Source organism: Lepidochelys kempii, chromosome 26 (genome assembly GCF_965140285.1).
Source record: "Lepidochelys kempii isolate rLepKem1 chromosome 26, rLepKem1.hap1, whole genome shotgun sequence".
In the NCBI taxonomy this organism is placed as follows: Eukaryota; Metazoa; Chordata; order Testudines; family Cheloniidae; genus Lepidochelys; species Lepidochelys kempii.
In genome coordinates, this window is record NC_136405.1 from 7,942,853 (window position 1) to 7,962,889 (window position 20,037).

At 44.5% G+C, this 20,037-nt stretch overlaps 1 protein-coding gene across 1 annotated transcript in view; it reads left to right on the forward strand.

Moving 5' to 3' along the window:
- The first annotated feature begins 19,516 nt into the window (after positions 1 to 19,516).
- PPP2R2A (protein phosphatase 2 regulatory subunit Balpha) overlaps positions 19,517 to 20,037 on the forward strand; it is a 71,261-nt gene continuing 70,740 nt past the window's right edge. Inside the window, exon 1 of the mRNA XM_073324762.2 lies at positions 19,517 to 19,738. Within this exon, the coding sequence (XP_073180863.1) occupies positions 19,732 to 19,738 (7 nt within the window). The 5' untranslated portion in view covers positions 19,517 to 19,731. The remainder of the gene's footprint in view (positions 19,739 to 20,037) is intronic.

Consider the following 20,037-nt stretch of genomic DNA (forward strand, 5'->3'; position numbering starts at 1 on the left):
ACCCCTGAGCTCAGCTATGTCAACCTAAGTGAAGACCAGGCCTTAGTCTTCTCCAAAACTCTCTCAAAGGAGGTGCCTTTTGCAGCCTGCCCAGAAGGTCACCAAATTGGAGGTAGTTAAGACCAAAGCGGGGAGAAGCAATTTCAGAGTAAGTCCTAGTACAGGCATAGTTATACTGGTACAAAGCACATTATATCAATCTTGCTTATTTTGCAGGGTCACACGAGAACAAGTTATACCAGCTTAACTGCATATACACGAGTGTGGGTTTCCTGCTATAGCTATGCTGGCATAGTTTAGGCCTTACCATAAGACAAATAATAATAATAGGGCTCCATAACACATTATTCCTGAGCTACGCAGCCCCCTGCTGAAGCTACTCCTTCCACACGGAGTGACTAATCGTGCATGCCCAGAACACCAAATATTTTGGTACTTCTGGGAATGGCGGGACCCTGCCTGCACTTGCATGACCCTGCCCCAACTGGGATGACCTTGAATAAGGGGACACCATAATAAAGAGTGTGCCACCCCACGCCTGCCAGGGTGACCTCGCACAGTCACGCTGGCAGGGGCAGAGAAAGGCACTCTTCCTTATGGCATCCCCCTCCTATCCAATACTGGACAAAACCACATTCGGTTTTGTCTCAGTACCAGAGGTGGGGGACTTTCCTGTTTAAAACAGGAGGAGTATCCTCCTGCTTATACATGCAACTTGGAAGTCCTGCTTATCCTTGCACATCTTATATTTAGCATACTGGTCAGAAAAAAAAATAAAATTCCCCAGGCAAGCTTCCTATAATCTGTCCTTCTGCACATCTCCTTCTGCATCGCCTACTCTGCTTCCTCTTTCTGATTTCAGAGTAACAGCCGTGTTAGTCTGCATTTGCAAAAAGAAAAGGAGTACCTGTGGCACCTTGGAGACTAACCAATTTATTTGAGCATGAGCTTTCGTGAGCTACAGCTCACTTCATCGGATGCATACTGTGGAAAATACAGATGATGTTTTTATACACACAAACCATGAAAAAATGGGTGTTTATCACTACAAAAGGTTTTCTCTCCCCCACCCCACTCTCCTGCTGGTAATAGCTTATCTAAAGTGATCACCCTCCGTACAGTGTGTGTGATAATCAAGGTGGGCCATTTCCAGCACAAATCCAGGGTTTAACAAGAACGTCTGAGGAACTGGGGTGGGGGGGGAGAATAGGAAAAAACAAGGGCAAATAGGTTACCTTGCATAATGACTTAGCCACTCCCAGTCTCTATTCAAGCTTAAGTTAATTGTATCCAATTTGCAAATGAATTCCAATTCAGCAGTCTCTCGCTGGAGTCTGGTTTTGAAGTTTTTCTGTTATAACATCGCAACTTTCCTGTCTGTAATCGCGTGACCAGAGAGATTGATGTCTTCTCCGACTGGTTTATGAATGTTATAATTCTTGACATCTGATTTGTGTCCATTTATTCTTTTACGTAGAGACTGTCCAGTTTCACCAATGTACATGGCAGAGGGGCATTGCTGGCACACGATGGCATATATCACATTGGTAGATGTGCAGGTTAACAAGCCTCTGATAGTGTGGCTGACGTTATTAGGCCCTGTGATGGTGTCCCCTGAATAGATATGTGGGCACAGCTGGCAAAGGGCTTTGTTGCAAGGATAGGTTCCTGCGTTAGTGGTTCTGTTGTGTGGTATGTGGTTGCTGGTGAGTATTGGCTTCAGGTTGGGGGGCTGTCTGTAGGCAAGGACTGGCCTGTCTCCCAAGATTTGTGAGTGTGGGGTCATTCTTCAGGATAGGTTGTAGATCCTTGATAATGCGTTGGAGGGGTTTTAGTTGGGGGCTGAAGGTGACGGCGAGTGGCGTTCTGTTATTTTCTTTGTTCGGCCTGTCCTGTAGTAGGTGACTTCTGGGAACTCTTCTGCCTCTATCAATCTGTTTCTTCACTTCCGCAGGTGGGTATTGTAGTTGTAAGAACGCTTGATAGAGATCTTGTAGGTGTTTGTCTCTGTCTGAGGGGTTGGAGCAAATGCAGTTGTATCGCAGAGCTTGGCTGTAGACGATGGATCGTGTGGTGTGGTCAGGGTGAAAGCTGGAGGCATGTAGGTAGGAATAGCAGTCAGTAGGTTTCCAGTATAGGGTGGTGTTTATGTGACCATCGTTTATTAGCACCGTAGTGTCCAGGAAGTGGATCTCTTGTGTGGACTGGACCAGGCTGAGGTTGATGGTGGGATGGAAATTGTTGAAATCATGGTGGAATTCCTCAAGGGCTTCTTTTCCATGGGTCCAGATGATGAAGATGTCATCAATATAGCGCAAGTAGAGTAGGGGCGTTAGGGGACGAGAGCTGAGGAAGCGTTGCTCTAAGTCAGCCATAAAAATGTTGGCATACTGTGGGGCCATGCGGGTACCCATAGCAGAGCCGCTGATTTGAAGGTATACATTGTCCCCAAATGTAAAATAGTTATGGGTAAGGACAAAGTCACAAAGTTCAGCCACCAGATTTGCCGTGACATTAACGGCGATAGTGTTCCTGACGGCTTAGTCCATCTTTGTGTGGCACGTTGGTGTAGAGGGCTTCTACATCCATAGTGGCCAGAATGGTGGTATTATTATTATTATTGTTATTACTATTACCAGCAGGAGAGTGGGGTGGGGGGAGAGAAAACCTTTTGTAGTGATAAACACCCATTTTTTCATGGTTTGTGTGTATAAAAACATCTTCTGTATTTTCCACAGTATGCATCCGATGAAGTGAGCTGTAGCTCACGAAAGCTTATGCTCAAATAAATTGGTTAGTCTCTAAGGTGCCACAAGCACTCCTTTTCTTTCTGATTTGACGATGCTGTTGCTTGTCCCAGTGTTGTTTCATCCAAAGAACCAAGCAAAAATGTGGGAACATGGACTGGGTTCGCTTGGCAGATACGAGGAGAAACCAGACTCCGTCCCACAAGAAAGAAAGCTGCAATGGCCCCACCAATCAGCAGCTAATCCCTCGAGAAGAAATTAACCTGGCCACCAAGCTGCCCTATTTGGTGGCCAGACTAGCTCTTGGCTAAAACGCCATCTGGGACCTTCACATCAAATGCTAACCCTAGACACACCAAGAATAAATACACGGAGTTGCACTGAAGAACTGAGGAGGACCGTCCAGCTCTAACCACTAGGCCACATACCCTTACAAACACATGGAAAGAGCCCAAGAGAGCTGACTAGAGCTGGGAAATGTTTTTTGTGCCCATGGGAAAAAAAAAATCAGTGAAAACAAAGAGACAAGATGGGTGAGGTAATATATTTGATCGGATCAACTTCTGTTGGTGAGAGAGACACTCTTTTGAGCTACACAGGGCTCTTCTTCAAGTCTGGGCAAGAAGAGCTCTGCACAGCTCAAAACCGTGTCTTTCTCACTGACAGAAGTTAGTCCAACAAAAAGATATTACCTCACCCACCTTTTCCCTCTAATATCCTAGGACCAACACGGCTACAACACTGCAAACAAAACGAAAACAAACGCTTTTTTGTTTTCACCCAAATTTTTATTCAAAGGTCTTGAGGATTTTGTCAAAAAACCAAAATTCCCATAATTGAATAGTTTTCAGCCACCAAAAGCTCTCAGCTGAAAACTGATTTATAGCAGAAATTTTGTTTTTCCCCCCAAAATTGATAACATTTAATCACAGACACTTCCCATGGAAATTTCCATTTTGATTGGGGGGGGGGGGCAGAAAGCAATTTGTTGTTAAAAAAAGTTTTGAACGAAAACTTAGATCTGGTCTAGGTCTGATTCCCCTTTCCCCCTCTTCTACCCATTAGGCCACATTCCCCCTACAAAACCAGAAATAAAATCCAGAAGAGCTGACTCACTGTCTCCCACTCCCACTGGTTCAGCCACTCAACGAAGCTGCTCTCCTCCTCCCAAAGTGTGGAATAGAACCCAGGAGTCCTGACCTTCAGCCCCCATCCTGCTCCAACCTCCAGACACAAGGGCTCCCTCTCCTTTAAAACTGACCTGAAAGGCATTTATGTTTGTATTTTAACACACTTTCCCAGTCCACACCTACACCGTCTCCACTTATAGTGCAGGAATTGTTTGTAGCATAACCCATTAATAAAAAACACAGCTAGTTTGTGTCACATCGATTTGTTCAGTGCTCTGCGAGCTGGGGAAAATTCACGAGATGATGAAGATGGATTGATTTGTATTTTCTCAAAACAAATTTAAAATCAATGAGCCCTTAATTAATTGTTCCTTATATTCTGCAGCCTGAGCTTAGTTAACTCTCATATTATGAATTAACACCGTTGCTAATAAAATGTGCTCTGGGTTCGCCCCCTCTCATTGATGTACTGTACCCACCACAAGACAGGTCAGGCAGCCTCTCTTTGTTACAGTTATAGCACTTGTGTTATTGACTCAAGTACTCATGTGTCCAAAAATAGCCAAGGGACTGTCCATTCTGTTTTGAGCCAGCCAGCTTCATGTCCTAGTGTTTGGCACAGTAATGGAAATTCTATCCCTTTGCCATGCAGAAGATAAAATAAAACCAAGGCCCTGACCACTTGTATTCATTTAAAGATGTCTTGACTTTTTTCCTCTCTGCCTAAGGTGCCTACGTCTCCTGTATATCGAAGCAAAGACTGTTAAGAGCATTAGTTTAAGTGTCTTGGCTAAACTCCACTTTGGATAATTAGGTTCTCCCCTTTGATCTTCCCTGCAGTTTTGTCTGGACAAGGTCCTTCACTGTAAGTCAGATCCAGCAGACGGTCTATATACATAACTTCATCTGAATTCTCTGTCAACTCTGCATTATTGAGTAGTAGCAGCATTACGGTAGTTTCAAGAGGTACCAACTGAAAATGGGCCCCATTGTATTAGGTGTGGTATATGAACATAATACGACAAAGTCCATCCTTTGAAGAGCTTGTCAGGGAAGCAGACAAGAACGTCAAAGGGTGAAAAAAGGTAGAATTATTATCGCCATTTTTACAAATGACGAAGAGAGAGATTGGGTAACTTGCCCAAGGTCACACAGTGAGTCTGTGGCAGAGCTGGGAATTGACCCTAGATCTCCCAAGTCCCCATTCAATGCCTTTAATCAAAAGACCTAACTATTGTGTGGAGTTGTTGTGTACTGCTAAACAGCTGCCAACTTCCATCCCAGAAATGGCTACATTTCAGTGATAGGAGACGCGATTTCTGAATATGCCTGGAACACGTAAAGAACTTGATGTGCACTCAATTTAAAATACATAAATATTACTACAACGATGGACAATTAGGAAATAAAGCTCGGTTCCAGACCAGTACACATTGCTATGATGCCATAATTGCAAACAGTGGTTTCTGATGAGCTGCATATGCAACAGCTAATCCTGGTTATTTTAGTTTTGTTGGCATGTGTCAGCTCAAAGCAAGGAACAACAACACTCAACTGGGCATATGGATTTAAACCCTTTCAGGGATCCTGGAAACATCATACGCCATGAAGGCAAAGCCCTGAGGGTTTATTATTGTTTTCACCAGATGTGCAAAAGGGGCTGGAAGTTGACGGCAGAGTGTCTCATGGCCAAAACCACTTTCCAACATGCAGAGAGAGTAGCACTGGTTAAATATTAGGCTGGATCAAGCAACTTTAGGGCTATCCAACTGGGCTCTTCAGATGCAATGACCCAATTCACTGTGAAACCCTTTCCCAGCCCTCTCCCTCTAAACCACTGTGCCACACGAGCATGGGAAGGCGTTGGTGATGTTCAGAACTGGTATGGTTTTGGAAACAGTTAAGGGGACAGTGGCGGGAGCTTTCCTGTTGAACAATATGCCCACCAGGGTCACAATATAGGACAAGTCCTGACTCCCAAGCAGGGGCGCTGGAACAGGGGCTGAGAGCCACTGGACCACGCTGTAAACCCTGTATATAATGGAAACCACTTCAAGCCAGGGGGTGCAGCATCACGCCCAGTTCCAGCCCCAATGCTCCCAAGTGGTCTCATCTTGTTTCACCACAGAGCTGTCGGTGAAACGTACTCATGATCAGGATGGCAGCAAACACAAAACCAGCATCGGCGGCCCCACATGACTCAGGAAGCTCCACACAGCTGCAGATTTGGCAGCACACGCTGAACTGGCCCTGCGTAAGTCAGTTCTGTTGATCTCCTGCCTCAACTCCAGTTGCTCTGATCCTGGCACGAAATGAAGGAGCAAAGTATCAAGCAGCGACGAGCAGTGGCAATTTGTTTCGAGCGGCTACAGAAAACGTGTCTGAACGTTAACATTAAAGTGCTGCATTATTATGATGACAGCTCTGATTTCTAACTGCACTTTCAAAGTCCAATCAGCCTGTGCTTATTATTATGCAATAAAAAGACTATATAGACTGCAGGTCAAGAAAATGATTGTCTAAGTGTTACATGCAGTATAATAGGAAGGGGAAAAGGAACATTTAGCAAAAACACAGCTGGGAGATTAGTAAAGAAGAAAATGACAGCTGGTAAATCAAGGCATTTAGAACTAAAATCCTCTCTCTCTGAGCAAGGAAGCAGAGTCACCGGGATGTAGAAAGGACAGAAAGGGACTAAAGGAGGAAAGACATCTATGATATGTTCCTGGCTCTGCCACTAACTCATGAGGTGACCTTGAGTGGATCACATAGGGCCAGACTTTCAGAAGCGCTCAGCTCCCATCCAGGCACCTACAAAAGAGAGAGATTTTCCAAAACGCTCAAGAGCAGCCAGTGGCTTAATTGACTTCCGTGGCAGTGGCTGAGTGCTCAGTTCCTCTGAAAACCAAGCTCATCTTCAGACCTATGAGCTTCAGTTTCTATATGATCTAGAGCAGGGGTGGCCAACCTGTGGCTCCGGAGCCCCATGCGGCTCTTCAGAAGTTAACATGCGACACCTTGTCTAGGCACCGACTCCGGGGCTGGAGCTACGGGTGCCAACTTTCCCATGTGCCGGGGGGTGCTCACGGATCAACCCCTGGCTCGGTCACAGGCCCTGCCCCCACTCCACCCCTTCCCGCCCCCTCCCCGAGCCTGCCGTGCCCTCACTGCTCCTCCCCCATCATCCCCCCAGAGCCTCCTGCATGCCACGGAACAGCTGATCGGGAGGTGCGGGGAGGGATGGGGAGGCGCTGATCGGTGGGTGGGAGGACCTGGGAGCAGTGGGGAGCTGCTGACGTATTACTGTGGCTCTTTGTCAATGTACATTGGTAAATACTGGCTCCTACTCAGGCTCAGGTTTGTCACCCTTGATCTAGTGGATAGAGCACCAGACTAGGACTCAGGAGACCTGGGTTATATTCCTCACTCTACTACTGATGATCTGCTGGATAACCTTGAGCAAATCATTTCCCTGCTCAGTTTCCCCTTCTGTAAACTGGGGATAACGTTACCGACCTCCTTTGTAAAATGTCACCTGTGGGCAAAAAGTGCTACGTAAGAACTAAATATTCTAATATTATTAAGGAGAAGTCCAATAAGATTTAACAGGAGAGGAAAATACTTGATCCTGCTTTCTATCTTGGATCATATTTTCATACGTTATGGATGCAATTTCCGTTCTTTGATTGATTAGATTATAATGACATTTGTTTCCAGTAACAATGTGCTCAACAACAATGTCCTTGAATAAACTCACTTACTTAACCATTGTGTTCATTGTATTGATTGTACGAACTTCTATAACATGCATAATTTTGTGGTTCTGGTTTTCTCTAATTACTTCTAAACCAGCAGAAGAATCGGTGTGTACGTGCCTTAAAATAATGTTTTTCTTACAAAATATGAATAAATAATGTTTTTTTTAAAAGAACCATTGGAATGTGCAATATTGCATGCACACTGGACTTACCCTAAGTTTATGGTCCGAGACTCCAAAGCTTTTCAGTGATTGGATTTGATGTAACTAACAGAGGGCCAACCGGGACACCACCCAGAGCAGAAGCTAAAGATCAGATCAGGGAGGTGGGTTCGGAGGGTGGAGCAGATTGGTTTGCTCTTCACTGACCTTAAAAACATAACCAAAGAAAGCAAATAAATCTCAGAAAGTCCACTTCACCCGGTGGATTGGCTGAGTGATGTGAAAAAGCCAACTGGGGTTGGGGTTGGGGGTTGGTAGCAGCAATGATGCGTCTCCCAAAATGATAATTTACTCCCCAGAACAAAAATATCCTTTAAGCTTCTCCTCACACCTCCCAAAAAATTATGATCGGGTCAACTGTCTTCACTTCAAACACTTGTCCTCTTCTATTCAACCAGAAACCATGAGAATTTGTGATATGGCATTATCATGTACACTGTCACACACCCCAGTTTGAGCACTGGAAAGGCCCAAACTCACTGAAGACATGATCCAAAACCCACTGAAGTTAAATGAGAGTCTTTCCCTTGACTTCAACAGATCAGGGCCTGAAATCACAGATTCAAATCCCAACTGGCCTGAGTAAACCTTTCTTCCTTCCAGCGTAAATAAGCTAAGTTCCATGCCATTTATGTTCATGGATCTTTCAGATGAGAACTTAAGGCCTGAGGCCCTACATCCTCTGTCTATCTAAAGTACTTCTCACCTTTAGATATAAATATCATATGAATATGAAAGATCCCTGGTTCTTATCAGAAGATAGGAGATTCCACCCCATGTCTTTGACCAAGACTTTTCCTTTTCACACTGTGGTATAAATGTGATGGTTACCAACTGAGATCTGCCTTCAATATGGAGGTCTATATGCAGGGACTAATCCAAGCGCCAGTGAAATCAATGGCAGTCTTTCTACGGACATCAGTGGGATGTCATCGGGTTTCTAGTGCTGTGGGCAAAAGGCACACCATCAATATGGATTACTCTTATTATTGTTTGCAGCATTCAGTACCTAAACTGTAACATTTTCTATTCAATCTATGCAGTTCCGCTTGCGGCTCTAGTGAGCATTCCTATGTAAATGTATACTATCACAGAGGCCCCTATGCATCAAAGGGGGGTCTTCTTCTGGTCTCAACTGACCCAATCAGTGCTTGTGCGGAAGTAAGCTTTGCTCTCCCCCTGGACTTTGAAATCAATGTTTGACCCTGGCATGGTAAGAATAGATCACAAAAGACAGAGATGCCCCAAGGGGTTATCATCAACAGTGCTCTGAGGGTTGACTTGAAAGAGGGTGTGCAGCACGTCTGTGTAGTATATTATGTGGGGCATGTCGCAAACAAGCAAAAGGGTTTCAGTGCAGCTAAAGAAGGCGTCAGCAGTTTATGGAAGCGAAATGGTTAATTCCACTTTTTCCTTCCGCTCACCTGATTGGGTGCTTTAACACCTAGAAAGACTAGATTCCAAGTTACTGCCAAGGGTATAGACACAGGATCATGCAGTTTAGAGTGTTACGAGGAGGGAATAAACCACTAGCCAGAACAATTAACACGCTGACACTATGCTTAATGTATTCTTTTCAGAATAAATTTGTGTCAGATCTAACCAAAATAGTGTTGCAGATGCAGGATTTAAATAATGAAAGAGGGTGACTCCATCTGATGCCTCAGAAACAGGGAATTCTAATACATTCCTCCTCTGATCCAAGACAAACTATCCTGTGCCTAGATTGAACAGAATGGGTTTGCATTGGGGGGCGGGGGGAGGTGTATGTGTGTGTGAAAGAGGACTGTATTTGGTTTGGGGTACTTTAAGTGAGTTGATACACAAGTATCAATAAGTGAGTTTCTTATTTCTTTCCTTCCCCTACCCCTCTCCCACTTACGGGGGGAGGGGGGCCTCCCACTAAGAAAATTTTGCTTGGGAAAAAAAAAGTTCTTTGCTTAGAGAACGCTGCAGAGTGCTCTCTCAGTCTACAGGCAGAGAGGAACAGAAGGTCAAGAATCAAAACAGGTTAGGATAGAGAATGGCTGAACATTTTTAAACCCCATCAAGTAAGGGCCATTGCTGTGCCACCACTCGCCTGTATCACCCTTTAAATAGGTCTCAGGAGTTCCCCCTCTACAGGAACTTCAAAAACTGTCTTGCCTTCAAGGCTTTTCACCTCCTGCTGCTGAACTTGAATGCACCATAGTTCTGGGACCTCTGAAGGAAGTGACACATTTTCCTCCTGGAAAGGAAGCAGCTGCCTGCAGCAATAGTCCCCAGGCTTATTCACAGGCTTAGCTCCAACTGTCCATTCTCTTTCATCGCTTTCTCGTAAATGACTTCTCATTACGCAAGCTGTGAATAACTCCGTAGAGGGTGTAATTCAGAGATCTGGGTCCTGATCTTGAAAGTTCCATAGGCGTCAATGGGGTTCTTCAAGCCTGTACTCTCCAGGTAGAATAACTGGCAGGATTGGGGTCTGTTTTTTCAATCCCATCCCAAAGCAGAAGGGAAATGATTGGGCTCGTAAGGCACTTTTTTGCTTTTCTATGTTAGATAAAGGCCTTTAAAGCTTTTGGGAGGGTTAAATGGGGTAAGGGGGAAGAAATGGCAGAATATTAGAAATTCAGGTCTTGCAGACCAGGGTTAATTGGAAATCTAGTAAATTTATGACATCAAGAGTGCCACTGAAGTGATTCATTAAGAGAGGATTTTTTTATTTTTTTTTTTTTACTCATCATGTTCTTGTACATCAATTGTTCTGACTTAAAAGGAAAATAGGGCTCAGGTAGAAGAAGAAGAAAATATAAACCGTCTGTTTAAGAGCAGACAATTGTCCCTGGCTGAATTCAGAACAACACCTCCACTGACATGTAAACCGGGCCTGTAATTTGGGATACCTTTTCTAAACCACACGGGAGCCTAAGTTTTAGAATCAGCAACAGAGCAAGCATTAGAACGAAGGATTTCCTGTCTAATACACAGACCACACCTTTCTCCTGTTTATAGCATTAACTTATTCCCCACCAGAAAAGCCATGTAAATGGAACAATCCACTTTGAAATTCTGGCCTCCTTCCTTCCCTTCCCAGTTCATTCCTGGCATGACTTTCAGACTCCCTCAGTCGCACAACCAGAAGAGTCAGTTGTTATTCCAAGACAAAGGCAAGTACGCAAAGACCGTCTCAGAACAGCTTGAGCTGCAATGCACAAGTACTTTTTAATTGCTGCGTTAACTAACGTTTGCAAAACACTGTGAAGATGTCCTAGAAGAACTAAGTACTATTAATTACCAATAGAGGATTGAAACTAAAAACACAGACCATAAATCCAATTATTATAAAACAGCAAATGATAAACCAATAATAATCACACCACTTAACTACATAACACTAAAAATAACTCCTGCCCCTCTTTTTAAGGTTTTCTAAAAAGGTTGTTCGGATACCGGTATTACTAACACCATGCATTCAAAGACCGGTCCCCTAAAATCGCAAGACTGGCTTAAAAATCATGAGATTTTAAAAGAATAATTTGGGGGGGGAGGTATTATTTGCTTGTTGGATTTTGAGCCTTTAGAGGGTCACTTTTTCAAGCTTTTCCCAACAACCACAAGAGCTAGAAACGTCCATGAAAAATAAAATAAAATGAACAGATTCTCACATATTCCTGATTCCAGGAGTTGGGGCTCCACATTTAACATTGGGAGAGCTGGCAACACCGGCCTGCTCTATGTTAAGCAATGCAGGGTTCTATGTTTGACTTCAGCAATCTCCACCATACTCCAACCTACGCTGTACAACTAACTTAAAAAGAAGTGTTTCTTCAGAAAAAAGTTTGACCACCAGGATGGATAGGTTCATGCAACCTAATATTAACAAACAGACCACGAATCTGCAATGAGCTCTGTGCAAGCAGATTACTCTCCCTGCTTAACCCACCCAATTAAGTAAATAGGCCTCCTTACAGCCATAGAAGACCTCCTCCTTTGCAGCTCATTGCAGAATCAGGAGTTTATACTCCCCTTTAACTGGGCTACAGCTGCAGGAGCTGGAATTACTTCTTTATTAACAGTAGCTTCAGTATTGCACAGAGAATGACCATATCATCTGGGGGTAAGTCCCCCGCGTTGTGTCTTCTATACTTGAGTTTACCCTTTGAAGAAGAAAAAAAAAAAACCCTCTCCGCAGATATAATTTACCTACCTCACAGGACAGAGTGGTAGCTCGTTAATTAACTAATGCTTGGAGATCCTCAGATGAAAGGAACCATAGCCCCCAAGCAGCATGAGATAAATTATACTTATAAAAGATGGGGCTTAATGGTTAACTGCAAATTCACTTATAGCTTCCTGCTCTTACAAGTAAGCTACTTGTATACAGCTTCCTTAGTCCCAGTTTTCACTTTTGTGGACAGCTGATTGGTGTGACCGGATTCCCATTTTACAAATTTCAATAACTATTCCGCCCTATCCCAGAAATAGGCCCTGTGAATAGCCCATGAATGTTTTTTTTGAAGCAAACTGAATATTCTTTCAGCTGTATATCCTAGCTCCTCCTCTTCCTGCTAGGCTAGCTTGGCAGTTGTCCCTCATAAAAGTCATGGTGATTAGGGCCGCCTTCATCTATAAGTCACTTCCTGCTCCTCAGAAATGCATCACAGTATCTCAAGTAAGTTTATTTTAAACTATGTTGTTTCCCCCCTGCCAAAATGCAGTTACCTAGAGCTCTTCAGCCATAGGTCTCAAAACACTGTGTGAGGGTGTGCAGGCCTAATCATCCTCGTTTTACAGATGGGAACATTTAAGCCTGGAGAAGTTAAGCCAATATTTACAGAGGTATGTCAATTCTGGGGGGTTCATAATGCGACTACGTGACCCTGATTTTTAGAGATCCTGAACTGCAAATAAGGCTGTAGGATCTGAGCACCTCTGAAAATCAGCCCAGAGATTTCTTGAATGGAGTATGCCAAAACTGAAGCACCCCAAATCGGAGATCACTCCAGAAAACATTAAATTACGTGTTTTGTGCCACGTCATACAGCGAATAAGTGATAGGAATAAAACCTAGGTCTCATAATTGCTAGTGTTGTGCTCTAGCTATATCCCTAGGTTTAATAGGCTCATGTGAACTTCCCAATCCATTTCTCTATTCTCCTTTTGAATTCCAAAAAATACTTGTATTCCAGCCTGTTTGCTTCACCTGTTTCAGAGGCTCAGCAGTTTTGCCTGAGCTTTCCTGTGATTTTTTTTTTCATTTATTTGAGATTTACTTTTCAAATAAATCCCATGCAACTGAACTAAAGTTTAAAAAAAAAAAAAAGGTGCATCAAACTGGTAACTTTTTGCAGGCTCTGGTCTCACATGTGGCTTTGTGCAATTACTCATCTTTAACAAACCAACTCTGAGAATGGACTTAAACTTGTCTTGTAAACTATTTCCCTTAACACAGTTGTGAAATCTTTCCCAAACCAATTAGCTTTTGTGCTAGCAAAGGCAGGGCTAAAGAGCCTGGAACAGCCCTAATATAGGAGAATACCTATAGGGATTTCCAATACCAAACTCCATTGAGGCTTCCTCCTGTACAGCTATTTAATCCAATGAGCTTTATACTTTTTAAATGACAGTTAAGCTGCTTGTGTACCCGAATTCCTCGGCTTTCTTTGCAGGGGTTTGTTCGGTGAGGAACAGCTTAGGGAGCCACTAGACTTTATTGCTGTGTTATTTTGCTTAAACAGCTCTTTAGATGATTGTTACAAAGTGATCTGCAAGGGATGTGTCATCTCTGTCCAATTTTACCTAAAATCTCCGGTGTCTGCAAATGGAGAGATTAATTCCCAAGTGCTCATTAAGTTGCGCTGCTTTTAGTGGACCGTGCTCAAAGCTGCTAGCAATTTTAATTTTATACCTTTCCAAAGAGGGAGCATTAAATAAAAGAAAATCAGTTTTAATAACCAAGCTATTATAATGCCTTCAGCGTCTAGAAGCTCTAATAGGCTCTGCCAATGGCCCCAATCTTACAAACACTTACAAGCATGTTGAGCAGGTGAATAGAACCATTAACTTCCATGGGAGAACTCCTGGGAATCAAGTTAAGGATTTACATAAATGGTATTCAGGGTCAGGCTGATGATAGGACTGGAAATGTGCTAGTTGTTACCTTTGTTTAAACAGAGTTATAGCTGTGATGATTCCCTGAGAACAGGGATTTTCAGGGCTTTATAGAGCCTCCTGTTCTGAGTGAACTCGGGACAAGTGAACCGACTGACAGCAAGGAGAATGAAATCCCCATATGCTTAATGCATCAGAATGTGACAATTGCCATTCCAGATAGGGCCCTGGCTATTCTGAGAATATTTATATCGGTGTAAACCCCCAAGGCAGACGTGCTGCACTGATGTAAACTGGGGCTTACACTAGTAACGTAACATGTGAGTACGCTTGCACAAAGCTCACAAAGGTCAGGGCTATTTGACCATTTTGTTAAGCAGGAGTTTCCAGCTGACGATAGTACAAAAATACTAAAACAATGAGTTGTCAATTTGTTGGAAGGTATTAATTAAATGGCTGTATAGCTAGGAACATTGATATGAAATTAAGAATTGGAGAATTTAGGCTATTGGGAATAGGGTGACCAGATGTCCCGATTTTATGGGGACAGTCCCGATTTTTGGGTCTTTTTCTTATATAGGCTCCTATTTCCCTCCCTCCCCCCCATTCCGATTTTTCACACTTGGTGTCTGATCACCCTAACTGGGAAACTTTGCCAAATATTACAATCTTTTAGCCTCTGCAATGATTTCCCGAAGACAGTGATGGAAGCCTCTGTGTTTGAAATGTATTAAAACTAGACTGGATGAAGTGCAGGAGAATATGCTGCAGGAAACCATTCTGCACTGATGCCGGATAGACTAGATGTGACCTAATAGGTCGGTTCTATCACTAACTTCTGTGTTCCATTATAATTAATGCCTTTGTTATTTCTGGAATTGGTTGTTATAATTAATTATCCTCTTGTCTAACTGATCATATTATTAAGAAACTGCGGCAGACACTGAGTATGCGGCTGTTAGAGTTCTTTCTTGTGTCTAGATTGTTTGATCATTGCCTTAGTTTTGATATATTTTCATTAGTTACCCGTCAGATTTCACTTGATTTGTGTGAACTGATTTGTGTGTATGTGTCCTTACCACTGCCCTCTAATAAGCTGGATCAGAACTGCTTTGCTATGTGTCTCAGTCCCTATATTGTTCTCAGCTAATGTCGATTCTCCTTTAGTTAAGTGGCAAGGATATGGTTTTGAAACACAAGGATATGGGTTCTAAACTTGCAGCTGCTGTGAAATTCTGCATGGCCATTATGTGCGGCCTAATGACCTTCGATTGTCAGCTTTTTAGGGCAAGGACAATCTTTCAGTTAGTGTTTGTACAGCACCTCCCACAATGTGGTCCTGGGCCATGATAGGCATTTCTACCACAATACAAATAATAAACAAAAACAAAAATGAAAACGGTGAAGTTCTATAGGTGTCCATGACAGACTTCTTATCGTATGTTTCTTGATTTTCTTAAGATTAATATCTGTTGATTGTACTAAATATAATTTTAAGATAGCTGTCACTCTGGACTCTACCTGAGTCTAATTTATGCAATGTGAATGTGGAGTTTGTATTACCTTTTCATATGTGCAAACATGAATCAATTTTTAAACCACAATTGAACAGGGCGTGTGTTTAAGAATATTTTGTGCTATGTAAATGACACGGGGACTTCTTGTGAAGGGTATTGTATAAATGTAGCATATTGCTGTTCAAGGCCCTGATTCAGCAAAGCTATTATGCACATGTTTAAATCCCATTAAAGTCAATGGGAAATAAGCATTTGCTTAAGAATTTTGCTGAATCAGCGCCATAAGGTAAACATTGCTCATTTGCACTAATCACTAAACTGGTGTAAATGACCAGATGCCATGAATTAATAAGTGAGTGAACATACACACAAGCAAACCTTATGCATCCCAAGATGTTTCACTTTGATCACAACTGTCATTTAATGAATGTTATTTATAAGTTTCAGAGTAGCAGCCGTGTTAGTCTGTATCCGTGAAAAGAAAAGGAGTACTTGTGGCACCTTAGAGACTAACAAATTTATTTGAGCATAAGCTTTCGTGAGCTATAGCTCAGTTCATCGGCTGCATGCAGTGGAAAATAAAGTGGGGAGATTTGATATACACAGAGAACATGAAACAATGGGTGTTACCATACAGACTGTAACAACAGCGATTAGGAAAAGCGAGCTATTATTTGTTTATATTATTCTAACACTTCACTATTATAGTCTGTAGTTCAGTTTGTTTGAAAGAAAAAAAAAACCCAGTGGTCTTTGTATTATGTGGAATTATAATACTTTGGCATCATGCTATTCAATATTTGCTAAAGGGTAGGGAGGAGACTGACTTTAGTTTGCGCTAATTATAGAGTGAATTAAGGAATCTCTATTACATTACAGAGCTAACGGTTGTTTCTGAAACAATGTCTCTGAAGAAGTTTTTGAACTAATGTGTGCTGTAAACTCTGGGCTAAATCCATTTCTGGAGTAACTCCATCAGAATCAAATGAATGACCTGAAGCCCATAATGCAAGGGAGACTTGCTTGCTAAGTGGTGGCCAGATATTTTTGCTCAGAGCTTATGCAGCATTGCTATCAAGGAATCCTGAAACAACTGACCAGGTTTCATGGCAAATTTGATACTCAGTCCAGGTTTGCCCAAAGGTTTATAGACCTAGTGAGTAGAGATGGTCAGAACGCCCCTGAGGTTTGGGAAAGTTTTTGGACCTTGTTTTTCCGGCTGGCCCTGAACGCTATAGTGAGTCAAACAAACAGTACTGGGTAATGACAATCCTCAGACTTTGGGCAAGTTTGGCTCTGGGCTTTGTGACTTGCTCTAAATTCTGCAAGGGACCAAACAAAAGATCTGTATCCAAACACTCCCAAATGTAGCAGAAGTGTGGCTAGGGAGCTAAACTTTGAGCTATCTCCACTTTCAAGTGAATCTGGAACCAGCCGTGAGTGAAAAATTTTAGTTATTTGATTTATTTATAGGGTTGAATGCAGCCCCCAGTACCATGCAATCAGAATATGAATCTATCCTTTTAGGAACTCTGTGAGGTAGACAAGTGTTTTATAATCTCATGGAGGCTCAGTGACAAAGGCTTAAATTTTCAGAAATGGCCTGTGATTTTTGGCAGCTCAGTTTCTGAGTGACTAATATGAGACATCTTGAGGTCTGATTTTTCAGAGACTGGAGGGCATAAGGGGAATTAAGAATGGGGGAGAAGGAAGAATGGAGAGGCTTGTGGGGGAAGAGGGAATAAGGGTGTATACAGAGCTGCTGGCATGAGGGGAGGAGACTATGGGACCCTGGAATGGGGGGGGGGGGGGAGAGGCACACACAGAGGCCCTGGTATAGGGGGCGCACAGTCCCAGGCATGAGGGAGAGGATTTGGGGAGTTGCAAAGAGTCCCTGAAATAGAAGATTGGAGGATTGCCCATGGGTGGAATGGAGGAATGCAAGGAGCCCTTGGTGAGTGCGGTGAGCTTGGCCTACAGAAGCTATGAAGGACACAACCTTCTGGTTATATCTGAGAATTGTGTGGGATCTCCATGAAGAAAATCAGGCCCTAGATATTTCAAGCCAGAAACACCAAATCAATGAAAATTTTGTCTTAAGCAACCCTAACCCTTAAGCAACTTGCAACTCACACAGCGAGTCTCTGGTAGAGCTGGGAATACAATAAGAGCTCCTGAATTCCAGCCCACTTTCTTCTCTGGGGCTGATTTGTGGTTTCCCATTTAAATCCTTGTAAAATCATTGAATTTTTAGATCTGTTCAAACGGGAATTTCAAAGTGAAAGTTGAGGTACGTGAACCCCACACTGACTGAAAGCAAAGGAAACATTTACACAAATCTCTCTAAAGCAAACCTGATGAATTCTGCAAGGTCCTAACTGGATTGGATGGAGTCATTTATCTGAGTGCTACATGTTAATTGCAGCTGAAGACTTGAGCTGGCACCTAGCGAGCTAAAAGGGAGCCTTCGTCCTTTTCAAGCCAGCAGGAGCTGTGCCAGGCTGGTCTCGGCTGGAAGTCTTTCTTTGTAGATCTTACAGGCTGTCAGGATGAAAGGTAGATGTAGGCTAAAAATGGCTTAGGAGCATGGCTGGGTATATGCAGGTAATAGCAATGAGAATGGAGAAGGGTTATCAAGTAAAATATGAACTAAAAGGCAAAGGACATTGTGGAAACCATCCAAGGGGGGGAAATGTGCACTCAAACAGGGTCTGTGGCCAGAACAGAGGAAATGCTGGATAAGTCTAATGAGGAGTGTCATCGGAGGACAGCAAGAGTGTGAAAAGGAACAGGGAAGACTCAATGCGTGGTTGAAATAAGGAATAGGTCTGAAAAATAGCACAGGTCAGAAATAATAGGTGCCCCGAGAAGGCAGCTTGATCTGACACAGACGTTGAAATCCATTCCGTACCTTTTCAATGTGATAAATCTAACTTCAGAAATAAAACACACAGCCTCCCCACGATGATTTGTAACCAAGTTCTTTGGGGGATTGGAACGTGGCTAATTCTTCAAAGTGCCATGTCAATTTGTGACATGAATCCGTGGGGGCCCAAACCAGAACCATTTATCCAGCAGCTAGCGGATGCTGGGTTGTGTTATGGGTGCAGTGGCACAGATGGCATGTGCTAGCCAGAGGTGTGAACACAGCAGGTGCAGACAGGGGAGAGGAATAGGTGCAGAGCTTGGCCAGAGGTGAAAGTGCAGTGGGCCCAGCGCTAAGCAGGGCTGGCCTGTTGGGGAGCATAGCTGTTTCAGGTAGGCCAGGTGTGTCGGAGAAGTGAATGCTTTTGTCAGGTGCAGGAGAGAAGTGTGGGTGCAGTGGTCCCAATGCGCAGAGAGGTTGGCGGATGTGCAGCTGGTGGGGGCTGGGCAGATGTGCAGGCTCAGTGTACAGAGAGAATGGGCATGGCTTACTGGTCGGAGCTGGGCAGGGCAGTAAACACAGTGGGTTGGGATGGCTGGGGTGCAGGTGGGGGGGATATGTGTGGGTGCAGGGAGAAGCTGGGGTGCAGTGAACACTGGCTGGGGGGTGGCTGGGGTGCAGCTGGCAGGTGGTGGGGATATGTGCGGGTGCAGTGAACACTGGCTGGGGTGCAGGTGGTGGGGATGTGCATGGCTGCAGGGGGGAAGCTGGGGTGCAGGGAACACTGGCTGGGGTGCAGCTGGCAGGTGGTGGGGATATGTGCGGGTGCAGTGAACAGTGGCTGGGGTGCAGGTGGTGGGGATGTGCATGGCTGCAGGGGGGGAAGCTGGGGTGCAGGGAACACTGGCTGGGGTGCAGGTGGTGGGGATATGTGAGGGTACGGGCGGGGGAAGCTGGGTGGCTGGGAGGGCGCAGCTGGGCTGGTTAGCAGCGGGCAGGGGCTGGACAGTCGCTAGCGGAGAGACACCAGAGAGGGCAAAAGGGGCGGACGCAACCGAACCACCCTCCTTCCCCGCTCCCCCCTGTTCTCCGTGGAGTTCTCACCCCGCCCCTTGTCCTCCCCTCCCCGGGTGACGTCACCCCCAGCTCCGCCGGCGCCATTTTGAAAGTGGAACCTTGGCACGGACGGGCGGGGGGGGGGGGTGGACGAGGGAGCAGGAAAGACCGACTCGGAAGAGCGGGGGAAGCCGAACGGAGCCGGCTTCGCACCGCGCCCCCCCCCCCCCCGGTACAATCTGCCGCCATCCTCCCTCCACGCTCGCCATCCGCCCGGCACAGGGACCCCTTCCGAGAGCGGAGAGGCCGCTCTCCCTGACCCGGCCGCTATTGGGAGCCCAACATGGCAGGTAAGGGGGAGAGCGCCCCCTCCTTCCCGGGGGCCGGCCCCCGCTGCCCATCGAGCCCAGGGGGCGGGGGGAGTGTGTGTCGGGGCAGGCGAGGCCACTAAAATGGCCTGGAAAGCAGCCTGCAAACCTGAGCTGTTGCCTGATCTGTGGGGAGGTTGCATACTTGCTCGCTGTCTCTCCTTCTTTTCCTCTTTCTCATTCCCCCGCTTTCTCTCTCTCTCTTTTTTTTTATTCCTTCCTCTGAAAATGTGGGCTCGGTTTCTCTTCCTCTTTTTTTTTTTTTTAAAAAATTTGCATTA